The sequence below is a fragment of the Theobroma cacao genome, chromosome 3 (assembly GCF_000208745.1).
Source record: "Theobroma cacao cultivar B97-61/B2 chromosome 3, Criollo_cocoa_genome_V2, whole genome shotgun sequence".
In the NCBI taxonomy this organism is placed as follows: Eukaryota; Viridiplantae; Streptophyta; class Magnoliopsida; order Malvales; family Malvaceae; genus Theobroma; species Theobroma cacao.
This window is the reverse complement of record NC_030852.1, coordinates 33,547,611-33,562,967: the sequence shown is the minus strand read 5'-3', so window position 1 is coordinate 33,562,967 and position 15,357 is coordinate 33,547,611. Positions and strand designations below refer to the sequence as shown.

The 15,357-nt window shown below is 33.5% G+C and overlaps 1 protein-coding gene and 1 long non-coding RNA gene across 2 annotated transcripts; both read left to right on the top strand.

The window, feature by feature from the left end:
• Positions 3,780–11,026, top strand: LOC18606424 (agamous-like MADS-box protein AGL19). The gene is made up of 8 exons (XM_007040020.2): positions 3,780–3,828; positions 4,321–4,519; positions 9,354–9,438; positions 9,860–9,921; positions 10,037–10,136; positions 10,234–10,275; positions 10,392–10,433; positions 10,559–11,026. The coding sequence occupies exons 2-8, from the start codon at positions 4,338–4,340 to the stop codon at positions 10,691–10,693; spliced, it is 648 nt and encodes a 215-aa protein (XP_007040082.1). The 5' UTR covers positions 3,780–3,828; positions 4,321–4,337; the 3' UTR covers positions 10,694–11,026.
• On the top strand, positions 7,735–8,359 carry LOC108661437. Its single transcript, XR_001927271.1, has 2 exons — positions 7,735–7,792; positions 7,930–8,359. It is a non-coding gene; the product is annotated as an uncharacterized LOC108661437 (long non-coding RNA).

The following is a 15,357-nucleotide window of genomic DNA, read 5'->3' as shown; positions in this document are numbered from 1 at the left end:
GGCATAGTCCTTGTTTTTAGGACTTGGCGTATCAGCAAATGCTGACATATCTCTAAGTCTCCAATAAAGAGGCTCTGCTACCACCAACATCCTCTCCACTCTCCTCGTTATCCCAAAAGAAGAAAAATGTTCCATAAAACGAGAAATTGACGATGAGAAATCATTTTATGCACCAAAAAGCAAAACAATTTCCTTAATTTGTTTTCTATAGTATAAGTAAGAAAAAGAGAGAAACACAGTGGGATTGACTATGATGGAAGCTACTTCTCTTATGTCCCCTTTATCTATTGTATTTGCATGGTTAATGTGTATATATATAATTAATGATTATAACATTAACTATATACATGTTATAAGTAAGATTGCCATGTATATTAAATTATTTTTAAATTAAGTTGTTATGTAGTATCTTTAAATGGTTACATTAATTATTAATGAACTTTTTTGAAACAAGTAAGCAAACAAGACGTGGACTAATAGATTTCAAGCATTAAAGTCAAAAACACAATTTTAATTGGTTTGTTAATGTTCCCCCTCTTTTTAATTACCCAATAAATCATCAGTTGTTAGGTTTGATTACACTAGCAATTATTTGATTTGATATTAAGCTTGAAATATCTATACTATATATAAAAGGAGGATCTGGTGGTACTGTTTCAATTCCCTTTAATTATATGCTCAATTGAATGACAATTGTCGTTCAATTTGATGCTTTGTTTTTTTTTTTTTTTGGCATCCAAACGGTGACATTTGAGAATGTCAGTTGATGTCTTCTACCTCTTTGTTTGATCAAAACGACGCCGTTTTGCTCATTTGGTGTGGCTAGATTGTTTTTTCCTGTCATTAGCTAAGGACGGTGAAGCATTTTAGGGTTTTTTTTTTTCTTCTATTTAGGTCCAAGGAAAAGGCAACAACAATAGCAAGATAGTCATTTTAAGGTTTTTTGTTTTTGTTCCATTTGTATCCAACGAAAGGAGAAGAAGAACAGGAAGATAGGGATAGTCAGAAGTTATTGACAGAAAAAATAGGGAAGACAAAAAATGTTGAAGAGGAAGGGATGAAGAGTGGCAGTGGTTGAAAGTTTTAAAGGAAGCAAAGAAGAGAGGATTACGATTGTTTTTGGTTGGGTAATGGGGAAAGGCAAGACAATCAATTGTTTTGGTTGATTGGGATGAGAGTGGGCGAAGAAGGAACGAACAATTCTTCGATTTCTCGAGGGAAAATTGCTATGAGGCGGGGGTCAATTGCGATGGTCGGGACAACATAGTGAAAAGAGGAAAAAGAAAAAAAACAGCAAAGTGCTCAAAAAAAGGAAATGGAAGAGAAAGTAAAGAGGCGACAGATCGAACAGATTTTTGAACTGGATGATCAGGAGTTACAGAACCAAGAAGTGGAAGGTCTTTCGGAATCATTCGATGGTAATCATGACGAGACGTAACCACTCCAACCATATCATCTTTTTTTTTTGCATCATATGATTCACTGTTTGCCATTGCAATTGCAATTTATTGTCATTTTATCACAGTCTCCTTAATTTTGGTTGGACTGAGGGAGTGGTTTAGGAAATATTAAATTTATTAATATTGCAGACTGAACTTTTTTTGAAGCTGATTTTATTATTTTTTTCTATTTTATTTTTGAACATTTAGTCTTTTAGTGAAAAACAAATGCTACGTTTAATTATTGAACGGTATTTAGTTTGAATTAAAGCATTTTTAAGATTTTGTTGAGTTTGATTGCTACAGTTTGTTATTGATGTCAAACTTTGTTTTTTCATGCTGTAGTGGTGTTCCTTGAAATAACAAGTTTACTTGCAATACCGATTTTACTTCCTTACATTCATATCTGAGTGGTAATCATTTTCTCTATTCTACCATTATAAAGATTTTCGTCAGTTTTATGCAAATAGTTTCAGATTGAGTTTTGTCAAATAGATATGACAGAGGTTGATAATACACGGCACAATTTTGCCTTTTGGGAAGGGAGTGCCATCTTGAACTTGCCATTGTTTTATTTTCAAGGTTTTTACATATTCCATTTATTTTTGGTTCGCATCGCTTGATATAAGTTGTGATTATATGTGTTCATAAATTATGGTTCTAGCAGTATTGGTTCATCATATTCTTATATTGTTGATAGATAAAATCATAAATTTTTAGGAACATTAAATATTTAACTTATTTTGTAGATTTTGATTCATGTGCCATTGTGAGAGGTTGGGTTTGGCTGTTAGAATTTTGTTAGCTTTTGAAACTATGTCGTTTTGATAATTGGAAACAAGAAAAGGATAAAGTATTTGAAGATTTATATCATCTTGCTTGGTCATGTTAATTGTTAGTTGGCTTGATTTTTTGGTTTAACTTTTATGGTAATGCTGGGATTGCTATTGACCGATTATTTGAGTTTGTGTCACTATTTTTCAGTTCTTTGAATTCTTTTGTCTTTTTGTATTATAAATATTATGCTAATTTCTTTTTGTTTGTAAAAGACACGTTTAGCTTCTGGAATACTCTTTGTTTTTCTTGGTTTATCTACATTATGATATTTGATTTTTATCTATTTGTTAGTATATTTTGTATATACATATTACAACAATGTATATGAAAAAAAATGAACAAATAATATCACAATTACAAAAATTTGTATGTTACTATTTTGCCACTACTATCAATATCTTTACAGCATTTTTGTATGCATATTTCAAGAACTACATAAACACCTCTTACTCTACAAATATGTAATACACATTTTCTATTACTTCTATTATTCGAACACTCTAATTCTCTACAAATATACAAATTTCTTTTCTCTTCTATATGCAATCAACTATTATGTATGAAAACTAATTTACTTCATAAATATCTTTCAATTATTAAAAATTTTTTTATTTAATTAACAACTCACAGCATCGCGCGAGCTGCCTTCCTAATATTAATTAAAGAAGCATTGTTATTTTTTGTGTGGCCATAAGAGAATAGTATATTGCCTATATATCTAAAATTTAGACCCTAATCTTTGTCCTTAACTCTATGAGGTTAAGAGCTAAACCACGAGGCACCATAAATCTGGAGCCATCAAAGGTGCCCACGTCACACCTTAAAGTTAAGGGCTCATATCCCTAGTGTGGTCCCGTAAGACCCACTGTCACAAATTAAAATAAAAAAATGATTAATAACATATAATTGTTTTGAAAAAAAAATCTAGAATCCAATAGTGCGCCACCACTTGACAGAACCCACAAGTTTTTTTTTTTTTTCAAAAGAAAACCTAGAATATGCGAAAAAATGAAAATGGAGAGTAGAGAAAGAAAACAAAGGGGAAGAAAGAAAAATAGGAAAGAAGAACAGATTGGCCAAAAAAGAAGAGGAAAAGGGGGCCCCAAAACCCACCCACCAAACAAGGAAGAGGCACGTGAACCCAGCCTGATTATGATCACTAAAGTGGTGACGTGGAAAACTCCCATAGGCTCTTCCACTATGCCATCGTACGGACGGACGAAGACATGTTTCCAAACGTTGTACGGACCACATTAGAAATCTTTTAATCGTGTCCGGTGAGTGTCCAATTTTTGCATGCAACCGACAGAAATGTTCCATGTCTTTCACCTCAGACGCTGGCTTTGCTTCATTCGGTGGATACCGGGCGTGGAGGTTGTCGGTAAAACCGGACAGGTGTCGTATACTCACACTGTGGGCATACATTTTCGGTGCATCTACGTCTCTCTTCGTTGTGGAATCATATGTTTTGGCATTTATTCTCTGTATTTCTTTTTTTGGGAGGTGGCTCTTTTTTTTGTTCCTGAATTTACCAAAAGAAGAAAGAGATTAGGTTCTTCACTTGCTTAGACTTTGTCTATTTTTATAAATTTTTTGTTTTCTCATTTGCTACTATTGAAGTACTTTCAGTCTAGGGTTTTTGCTTGAGGGAGTGATAGGGAACAAATTGGTCAAGTCATTTTTCCTCTGCAAAATCTAGGGTTTCTATAAGATTTTCCATTTTCAAGAGAAATTTCAAAAAAATTTCCCAATAAAATCTTGTTTTTTCTCTTCACATCAACTTGAGCTTTCACATAACAGGAAAGATCTTTTTCAGGATCCTTGTTGGCAGCAATAAATGTTTTTCCTAATTTGAGTAGATTATTTCAGTTGTTCCCTTTCTATTTTTGGAAACCTTTTCCTCATCTGGGTCTTTGTTGTTTGGTCCGTTGACGATAAAATCAAGTTTGAGTTCAGACAAATATATATATATTTCCTAGGATTCAAGCAGTACTTACTCTTTTCTGGGTTTCTCCTCTAGAATTCATTTTTCTTTTTGTTGTAGGACTACTACTGTGAGAAATGGTGAGAGGGAAAACTCAGATGAAGAGAATAGAAAATGCAACAAGCAGGCAAGTTACCTTTTCAAAGCGAAGAAATGGACTGCTTAAAAAGGCATTTGAGCTATCAGTTCTCTGCGATGCTGAAGTTGCACTCATCATCTTCTCTCCCAGAGGGAAGCTATATGAGTTTTCTAGTTCTAGGTGCGTTTTCTCATCTTCATTTTTCATCTTCATATACATGGAGGCTAGTAATTATACGAGTAAATAAATATGCCAAGCAATTTCTTTTACCAGTACCTCTTTTTTTCTGTGTTAATTGCTTTTGCAAGTCTGCAATTAATTCTGGGAGGATATGAATTAATTTTGGTGATTAGACGTGGATTATACTTAGTTATAGAGAGGCCCCGTTCTCCAACCATTTAGCTAGGCAGGTACTTGGGAGTACAAGATGATCTCAGGCTTTATCTGTCAGAAGGGACTGATCTCTGATCTCTTTCTCTCTTCTATATTTTTCTTTACAATCGAATCTAACATAGTGATTTTGTTCTGTTGGGTTTTCCTTGTTAGTTGATGTTCCAAGTGGTCTTGCAGATTTCTGCCTCTCTTTAACCAGCACGTCCTGAGAGAGAGATACCATAATCATGGTCTTAGGGTTCATTTATTGGGTAAAATATACCTTGATGGTCACTAAAGTCTAGGTGTTTAGCTATATTCAAAGCAGTTTACCCTAGCTAGCAAGCTTTAAAACACTTATTCAAGTTAATGACAATTAATAAGCATGAAGCAACGATATATATGCTTATTTTATGAAAATATTTTTGGTTTGATTCTGTTGGTTTATTATCAACATTTCCTATGGGTGATAAAAATTGTTTTGAGTTTTATTTTGAACCAAAAGTAAAGAAAAAAAAATAAGTGGGAATCTGTTGACTGTTTAAGGGGGGCCTCTGAGCAAGAGTTGAGTTTGTACTTGGCAACTGGCATTTCTTGTATATACGGTTTTTTTTTTCCCTTTTTTACATACATATGAATTATGAGAAATAAATTGCTTTTTTCAAGGTACCCCCACTATCTTGTTTTTAGTGTTAGTGTTAATCGTGTTTGTTTTAGGACCTCATGTTTAATTCAAACAAAGATTATAGATAATTACTCAGCCAAAACTCACTCATCTATAATTGAGGTTACACAACTACATGAATCCCTAGCTTGAGAACATCTGATAATCTCAAGGCGCATATGTCTTTTAGGACTGATCTTGCGCATGGCTTCCTAGAGATATAGATATTCTAACAATCACAATAGGATTATCATCTTTGTTGAAGCCTTAATGAGGATGATTCATAGATGGTTCCTGCATTCACCATTTTACATGAAATCATTGCTCTCACAACTTGAAACTTGTCCTTTATAGGCCATTCTTCATTGTTACTTAGTCTCAACTTCGAGTATTAGATGTAGGTCGATGTAAAAGAGGTATAAATTATGTGCTTTCTAAGTTGTTTTCATGTATTGGGAACGAGTTATGCCTTTATTCCATACCCATTTTTTAAGTGTTCAAGGTATACCTGATACAAATTCATTGAGAAAAAATGAAGAGTTTGATTAACATGGCAGCTTCAAAGTGAAACAATGGTCATTAATAGTAGGCTGCAGTTGCAAAAGAATTCAAGATGCTAAGACAATTGTTCATCTGGTAATTAAAGATTTTATATCCTCTCACTCATCCTAGAGAAATTTTACTCAAGTTTTGAACTATTGAATTGAGATTGATGTTTAACTAAATTAAATGAGTTATATACTCTTCCATATCCGAGTTAGTGTGAGACTAGCTAAGATTTAGTTGGCCTAAAAGCTTTAGATAGCAGAGAAACTAGTTTCATGCTTCATTTTTCATGTTATTTTTGTGCCTAATATAAATTTATGAAAACGAAAATATATAAGAACTAAGTAGTTTCAATGCATAACACTTGTGATAGGATGCTCTCCATCCACAATCATGGCGACTTTAGCAATTTATAATTCCCATTTTATTTTGTAATTTAATGTATTATTACTCTATATATTGGTAATAGAGTTAAAAAATTTTTATAAATGAATTTATATTTTTACTATGTACTTATTTGATTGAATATGTTATTTTTATAATTGAGTGTTAATCTCATAAAAATTAACGGATACCTCATATGGATATCTATTTGTGATCGTGCAGTTTTTATATTCTATTGAGAGAGACTAGGATGATAATTTCTACTAAGTTATTCTATTGAGAGAGACTAGGATGATAATTCACTTGTCCTTACAATTAATTTTGTCCTTCATATGTTAGAAATGCTTTTCAGTTTCAAATTAACATGAATAGGAACCAGGTTCCATCATCCATTTCTATTCATCTATGTGGAGTACTTCATGAAATTCTTTTAGCATTTGGAAGCAAGATCTTTGGTTCCATTTAGAAAGCTTCAAAATTTCCACATTCTTTGCTAACATTCACTGATTTTTTTTTCTTTTTTTCTTTTTTAAAAAATTCTAGTATTGTTGTATAGGCATACATTCCAGTTTTGAAAATTTTAAGGGCCAGTTAGAGAAATGTCCAATTTCTTCACCTTTTAACATATTTCAAGTCATTTTATTAAACAGTGAGAAAGAGTGCCTTTATGGTTTGCAGTTATTAACATTGCAAAACAGGAAACATATATCTATATTCAGTAACTGATACAAACTGCATGATTACTCAAACAAATGGCAGGTCTGTTTTGTGATCAAACATCATGATCACATATTGTACAGCATTTAAATTTATATCAGACTGATCTGATTAGTTTAGAAGAAAATTTTCTTTGATATTCTGAATGCTCCAAGTAAATATTTCTGAGTATTCTCTACTTATTTATTTTATTCTATTTTGATTATTCAAACTTAAGATTCTACTTTTCCTCATATGGAGAGGGCTAGTTGGAATTAGTTTTGTCTTTGCTTATGGTTTGAAGTTCACCCAATATTAAGTTCAGTTAAGCCTCCACACTCTAGATTTGTGAAAACTACTTTTGGTTCAATAGTTGATGAACACTTTGTCTTCTTGCCTTTCAATACTTTTGGAGTCAAATCCTGAACAATACTGGTCTGAAGAAACAGAAATATGCACACATAGAGCAATCATCTGGTTGGAACTAATCTTTTGTTTCTTCTAAGTTCCTAAGTTCAGAGTGGTTCCACAAAACTGTTTTGTCATTCTCATGCTTGGATACTATAGTAACTGTTATAGCTGAAAACTTGGTTAAGACCAGTATTATTACCTCTATTGATGCCTCTGCTAGACCCTAATTCCCATTATCATGTTGTTAAACCTTATTATATCTATATATACTTCATCGTGATCATTTTCTTTTTGTATAAACAGAGAGACAAGATTCCAAAATTGAAGGAAAAGGCTAATTTGCTGATCCTTTCCATGAATGAGGTCTTGTACCCCTCATGGTAAAGAAATAAATTTGGCCAACATTTGCTTAGTTTTCCCCAACTTATGATCTTTGACTCCGCCTCAGGTAGTTTGAATGCAAAAAGCATGCAGGACTTACCTTTTGTGTTCTCTTTATGGCCTTTGGTTGATATAGATTCAAGCCGAAGCATAAATTAGCTCTTTTTAAAGCTTATTCACTACAGTAGATCATCTACCTTGGTCCAGGAGGGAGACAGTCAACTGTGTTAGCACCAAGTCCGAGGTAGATAGTCAGACATCCTTTTCTTTGTTTTTTCTAAACCAAAATATTATAGTAAAATATCGAGAAACGATACAAAAGCTAAAAAGTAAAATCTGATCATGCTATAAAAGATTGCAGGAAGAAAACATCTACAGAAACTAGAACATCACTGGTACAAAAGATCTAACTGCACCAACAAACCAACTAAACATGTATTCAGAATGCAGCCACCCCGAAGTCTTCCGTATCTCTTGTAATTTCAGGAAGTTGTGCTGATGAGCGAAAAGAAAAAATAATGGACCAGGAAGATGCGGTCCAAAAGGAATATTTGAAAAAAAAAAAAGAGGATCTTAGCTGGAAAGGACAGTTTCGAAGAGAATGCAGTGTGCGTTACTCTAAGCGTGCACGATGCAATCTATATTTCTTTTCTAAATCCAAAGTATTCAGCCCTTTTTTTCATTGTTGTTTTCGATATGGTAGGATAGTAGCAAGATGCTTAATTTCTAGGTAATATATTGACACTAACCTCAATACTGTTTCTTGCTTTGAAAGCTTCTTCTGTTCAGCGACGTGATTCTAGGAAGAAAAATGTGGTTGTTCCACAATTCAACTAGCGTGTGATGGATGTACATCTTTGAAAATTGAGGATTCTTGAGCTTCTGAGAGATTCATGCCACGAATTCTGCCTCACATTTTATTGTAACTTCCAATCTTGAAAAAGGGAGAAGTGCTTTAATCAGCTACGTACTGAACATTCGATCTAATTTTTTGAGCTTGAAACCGAACCAAAGCATTGTTAGAAGTGACAGATCCATGGAATTTGTAATCTAGTTCAGCGAGACTTGTCCATGAAGAATATATAGAGTTAATGAAGTTGAAACAGCGAAGTTTAACAACTCGGGTATGATTTAGTGATTGTAATCTCTCTTTAAAACGGTTAAAATCCAAGGTTCCTATATTCAACTCATCTCCATAGACCTTTTTGCATGTGTAAAAACAAATTGAACGGTCAAGATTTCCATAAGGGAAAGCTAGGTTCGCTAGTCTCATGTCTGATCTTTGGAACTTCATTAATGGGTTAGCAAAAGCTAGGGTGAGATGGATATACAACGACCTGGTTGCTTCGCTGTGAGTGTGGGTGTAGTTGTGAACTGTTATGTGTCAGTGACTGTTTTGCATTCATGTGTTGGCGGCTTTGGAATAGCTTTTCTTGAAATAGCAAAAACTTATGCTTTTTTCAAAAGAAAATGTTATCGTTTCAGGGTGCTTTATCAGTACTAATGGAAATTGGATGTACACTCATTCTTGTTCATTTCTTGTGTTTTGAGATGCCTCAGTATGAACAAGACCATAGAACGGTATCAGAAGAGAGAGAAGGATTATGGAATATGCAGCAAAGCAGCATTAGAGGAAAATATGCCGGTAGTTCCAGCCACCCTTTCTTTTACTGCTTCAGCATTTTCTGGTGTTTTGAGAAATGTTCAGTTGATGTTATGTTGTTTAACTTGTTTATTCTATGTCTTCCAAAGTGAAAATCCTCCTTTCTCTTTGTGTCCAAGTGAAAATAGGATTTTCTTTGCAGGGCTGGAGTAGAACATTTGCAATCACATGTGTGGCTTATCTACATCTAGAACCACTTCTTCTTTACATTTTGATTTCCTTTCTCTTGTCTTTGGAATTTAAGGAAGTGATGAAATATGAAAATGTATATAAGATGTTATACTAACCCTTGTCTTTCATAGCTTCTGTTAGCTAAGACCTATTGAAACAATTTTATTCTCATGATGCACCTATTCATCAATGCTTGTCATTCCATATCTAATGATTGAACTTGAGCATGCAGAATGTAAAGGAAGACGCTCACAGCATGGCAAAGAAGATCGAACTTCTCGAAGACTCTAAACGGTTAAATCCTTAGCTTGAAACTTGTATACAGTTGTGCCTATTGCTGAATTTCCACTTCATATTCGGAGTCTCTTTTCTTCATCTGCATTAAACTTGAATATTTTCAATGTAACAGAAAACTCTTGGGAAATGGATTGGAACCATGTTCTTTCAACGATCTACAACTGTTAGAAAGCCAGTTGGAACGAAGCTTGAGCCGAATCAGGGCGAGAAAGGTACATCTAAATTCGCATGCATGTTCAAAGATACTTCATGTCTGTGTACAAAGAATCTGCTACCGAAAAATTTAAGACTTGATTTTGCTGCGTTCAGAATCAGTTGTTTTGGGAGCAGATTGAGAAGCTAAAGGGCGAGGTGATTATATATCTTTGCATTTCCCAAATGCATGCCTAACATTCCATGGAACTTCCTTTGCAAGAATAATTTTCTGACTGCGGTTACTTATCTCCATTGCCTTGTTAAACATTCAGGAGAGACGCCTTGGGGAAGAAAACGCAAAGCTGCGAGAACAGGTATATTTGTTCAGCTTGTTCTCTAATCTGACGAATGAGTGTTGGTATTAACTAGTTTCCATATTAAGCAAGGATTATTGTTATCATGAAATGATGATTCAGTTCACCATGTTGTTTTACGTCAGTGTGGGATGCAGCCGCGACAATCACCAACAAGCCAAACGGATGAACTCCACCACGTACAGAGCATGGAGGTGGAGACGGAATTGTTTATAGGACCACCGGAGAGAAGAAGTGCCAAAAACCCTAGTGTTAATTAGTTGATGCTTTAATTAATAATAAAGTGATATGAAGCTTCGAAACTTTCGGAAGGTTCAAATCAGGTACCTTTTTCTCCCTTTTCCATCTTGAGTTATGGTGACAAAATAAATTGTTAATATTTATAGTTGTTGTAACAAAAAAAGAAAGAAAAGGGGACCAAATCAAGAAAATTGTGTGATTTATCCTAAAATATCATGTGTGGAAGAGTTGTATGTAACTTACTCAGAGATTATTTTTATTTGTACTATTTTACTCAAAAATTGAAAATTCTCAACAAACAGAAAAAAGTTGGGACTTTTTCAATTTTTTGAGATTAATATTTGTTTCATTTATGTCATATTCTTTCTTTTATTTTTGTTGATTTATATAATCATGACCTGTTTTTAAGTGGTACAAGAATTCATTGATAATAAATAAACCTAGAAACAAGTGAATGGTAAACCAAAACCTTTTTATAAACCCCATCTACTACCTTATAAAACGACCTATATATATATATATATATATATTATATAGTTTATTATTCACGTTAGAGTATTATATATATATATATATGACTCACCAGATTCACTTTTCAGTGTTGTCAGTATTCACTAGACAAGGACTGTTCAGAGCAGTATAAGGACCACGAAATTTTAGCCTAAACCAAAATTAGTGGACCATGACTGCAAAACCGATCCAATAATCATGGCCAGCCCATTACTCTCAACCAATCTAAGGCCCTTTCGACAACTATCCATTCCCAGTTTCAGCGTTTCAGGTCTGCCTTAACTGGGCCTTAGCCTTTCGGGTTCCGAGATTACGGTGCCATCGTCAATTTATTTCTTCGTCTATAAATATTTGGTTTTTTTTTTTCAATTTTTATGAAAATAAATATAAAAATCTTAAATTTATATATTTTATATGAAAACAAAATAGGAATTTAAATTTGAAAAATTAAGAAGCATTTAATCATAATTCAAGTGATGTCATGTTCTATATTCTCGTAAACAGTTTTCAAGCAGGACGCAATTATGCATGAAAAAATAGTGCAAGCTATTTACGTAATTCTAATTTTGAGAAAAGAAAATGAAAAATAAAGTCGAAGCCGATTTCAATAATTTAGAAAAATTGCTTGTACTGTTGGGCAACTATTGATACGTGATCAACTTGAAATGCGTAGGTGATAAGTCAAGAAAACTTAGCAGTAGCAGCCAAGCGATGGCCGCAGATATTTTCAAAATTCTAGCAATATATTTTCTCAATTCCTACCAATATTTACCAACCATTATTTTTCGAAGTCAACTCTATTTGCCCTTCTGCTCACTTAAGTCGGTCCAGCTATTCTAGCATCAGGTAATAGCCTTTTGTCTTTTTTAATAATGAAAAAGTTTACTTATTTGCAATGGAATCCCAAATACAAGGGTTTTTTTTTTAGTTTTTAACTTTTCATTTTTTTAAATAATGGAATGAGGGTTTAAATTGGGCTTTAGAAAAAATAAATAAAAAACCTTTTGACCATAAATTAACTTATTTTTATTTTTTTATATACAGTGCTGTATAAGAAAAAATAAATAAAATTATTAAAATTTGAGTGTCTAATCTTTATCCGGACATGTCGAACTCATTTTACTTGATATGTGGGCGGTCTTATTGATCAGGCTGCCACGCTACAAAAACAAATTCTATAACATTATAACCTCATTGATCAAGCTGAACCCATACCAATATAATATATGGAGACCTCAACTAAAACTAATTAACGGTGATTTAAGTTGGATTCTGACTCTTGTCGTGACCATAATCATTCCACTTGCATCAGAGCTTAAAATCTAAAAAGATAAAATTAACAATGGTGTTGACGATGAATGTATAGAGCCACACATTGATGCTTAAAAGGCTAAACCCTGAAAAGAGGTTTGGGTACTAATAACAGGGGCCTAAGGTACCCTTCAATCATGCATGTTGCCAATTATGATGAATCTGGCCACAAATCTGTTTGTTTCTCCATACGCATGTGATTAATATGTAGAAAATCGATCTATCCCTCTCAGCTCTCAACAACAGAACAAAAGAAGTAGAATATCTTTGTATCATTCAATTCTCCCTTTCTCAGCTGCGGATCCTGTTCACAATTTAGAACGAGGGTTCTGCCAACAACAAGTAGGACCAATTACTTCTATTTCATTCAGTCTGTTTTGTCCGAAGTATGACTGTTTTTTCTCTTAGGGAAACTCCCTAATCCGTTTTAAGTAGCTCCCTGTCCCAGCTATTTATTCAGTGACTGAGAGATTGCATTCATGCCAGGCCACAAAAAACTACAACTCCGCCATGAACGGTATTTTTCTTAGCTGTTAGCAATCAAAATAAATGATCCTATGAGAAAATCTCTTTTAATAGTTTTAACTATTCGTATTACTACTATTAGTTTTTTAGGAAAAGTGTTAGGGTCTCAACAAGGAGTAATGTGAATTTCACATCAAAGCGATTGTATGTTTTCAACGAGTTATAAATTTTACATATATTATGATCTTAAAGGAGAGTCATGAATCTCATATTGATTATGGTACTAGAGTGAGACTGAACATTTTAGGGTTCACACCATGCTTAACTTGTAAGGTAATTTTTGTGAGAGAAAACTGTAAAACTAATGAGCCAAAGCAAACAATGCCTTGTAGGTTGGTGTGGATAGTCATAGTTGTACTCATATTGAACTTTGAGACAATGAGCTCGTGGGAGAAGTTGTCACATTGTCGGAGCAAGTAGCTATGTCAATCCCACATTGAAGTAATCGTATGCTCTCATATCGACGCAGGAATGTTTGAATCTCACATCAATTGAGATACTAGAGAGGGATATGAAATTTTACATTGGTCGTACATTTAAGGGTTTATACATTATCTTTAACTTGTGAGGTCTTTTTTTTACGACAAAACTGTTACACTCGGACAGTGGACCCTTATTAGAATGGGGAGAATAGACCTTTGTTGGAGTACGGAAGATATCACGATCCCAATAGAGAGTCATGGGAATCTCACATTGAAGTTGGAGTGTGGAAGATATCATGGTTCCAACAAAGAGCCATGTGAATCTCACATCAAAGCGATTGTTTATATTTTTATTAACATTTTTTTTTAACTTTTTACAACACTTTTATAGATTTGACTGTACTATATAAATTTTTAGTAGTATTACAAATAAAATGAACTACAGAGAATGCATAGCAAAGAATGCATATTATTATTGCTACTAAATATGAAAAAAGAGAACTTAAAAGTTTAAATAATTACATTTTTTAAGGTTTCATTATTCAAAAAGATATGTTACTCAATGAAGTGTAATCAAAACCTAATTTTGTTGTAGTGCAACAAGTAGAGCTATAAATCTCACATCAAAGGAGGATGTTATGGTCCCAAAAGGGAGTTATGAATCTCACATCAGTTGTGGTACTAGAGTGAGATTGCGGTTACGCATTTAAGAGTTCAAACCATCTTCAATTTGTGAAACAACATTGTGAGCTCAATGGACTAAAATAGATAACACCTCGTAAATTATTAATGACAGTTGGTATCAGAGTTGATTTTAAGCTAGACTAGCAATGTATCATTGATGACAGTGGGCCTTTGTTGGAGTGAGGAGAATGTCACACTCCCAGTAGGGATAGAGTGAAACTGGGCATATGAATTCTGTCAGTAATGATAGTGAACCTTTGTTGGAGTGGGGAGAACATCAAGCTGCTAACGAGAACTAGAGTAAAACTAGGCATATGAATCCCACATCAATTGTGGTATTAAAGTGAGATGTGATACCATATCAACTGTGGTTTTAAAATGAGATTGGATATTTAAGAATTCATATTATTTTTAACTAATAAAATCCTTTTTGTAATTGGAGGGAATGAATTAATCTCCAAGAAAGAGTTACAAAAATATAAAAACATCCCTCCAGGTCCCCAAAGACAAACCCAATGCCTATAAAATCCGTATTGCCTACACCGGTGCAATCAAAAACAGCATAATAGAACGAATCAGTCTCAAAGCATTATATGAAATTCAGCACAATTAAAACACACAGACAATCTGACTTCGCAATAAAACAACTTCAAGTTTCTTTTGTCACTTCGAAAATCGAACAAGCACCTTTAAAATAAAAAACATTGACAAACAAAAGGAGAGAGAGAGAGAGAGAGAATGATGTGGCAGCAGATGCATGAACAATTATAAGCGAAAAAAATTTCCAAGTATAATTACTAAATTTTACATCACCTTTTCTGGGTTATGATACTTAACACTTATAAATCGGATGAATGGCAAAACAGAAAGTTATTCAACCCGTAAACATGTACATAGAAATCTGTTGCCTGTTTTAATCATTTCTCTTATAGAATGAGGAATGCAGCATCACGATTCAGGAGTAAGAAAGCTGTTTGGCTTTTAATTCGTCTATTTTTACCTAATCGGTGGAAGAAGATGAGGGAGATTCTGAAATTAGGTAGAGTAGGTCTCGTTACTGAATTTGTGGTGTGAATTTTAACTGCTGCTTTATTATTATTATTGTTAATTTTACTATGAAACAAAAAAAGTTTGGATGCATATTCAAAAAGTCATTTTCATAATGTAGAATTCAAAATTTTGACTTTTATTGGTAGCAAATGGTATGACTTATGAGTTTATGTGCATTTAGT

Coding starts and splice junctions, on each gene's coding strand:
- LOC18606424 (XM_007040020.2), top strand. CDS start 4,338: ATGGTGAGAGGGAAAACTCAGATGAAGAGAATAGAAAATGCAACAAGC. Junction 9,439..9,859: donor CATTAGAGGAAAATATGCCG/GTAGTTCCAGCC, acceptor TTGAGCATGCAG/AATGTAAAGGAAGACGCTCA. Junction 9,922..10,036: donor CTTCTCGAAGACTCTAAACG/GTTAAATCCTTA, acceptor TCAATGTAACAG/AAAACTCTTGGGAAATGGAT.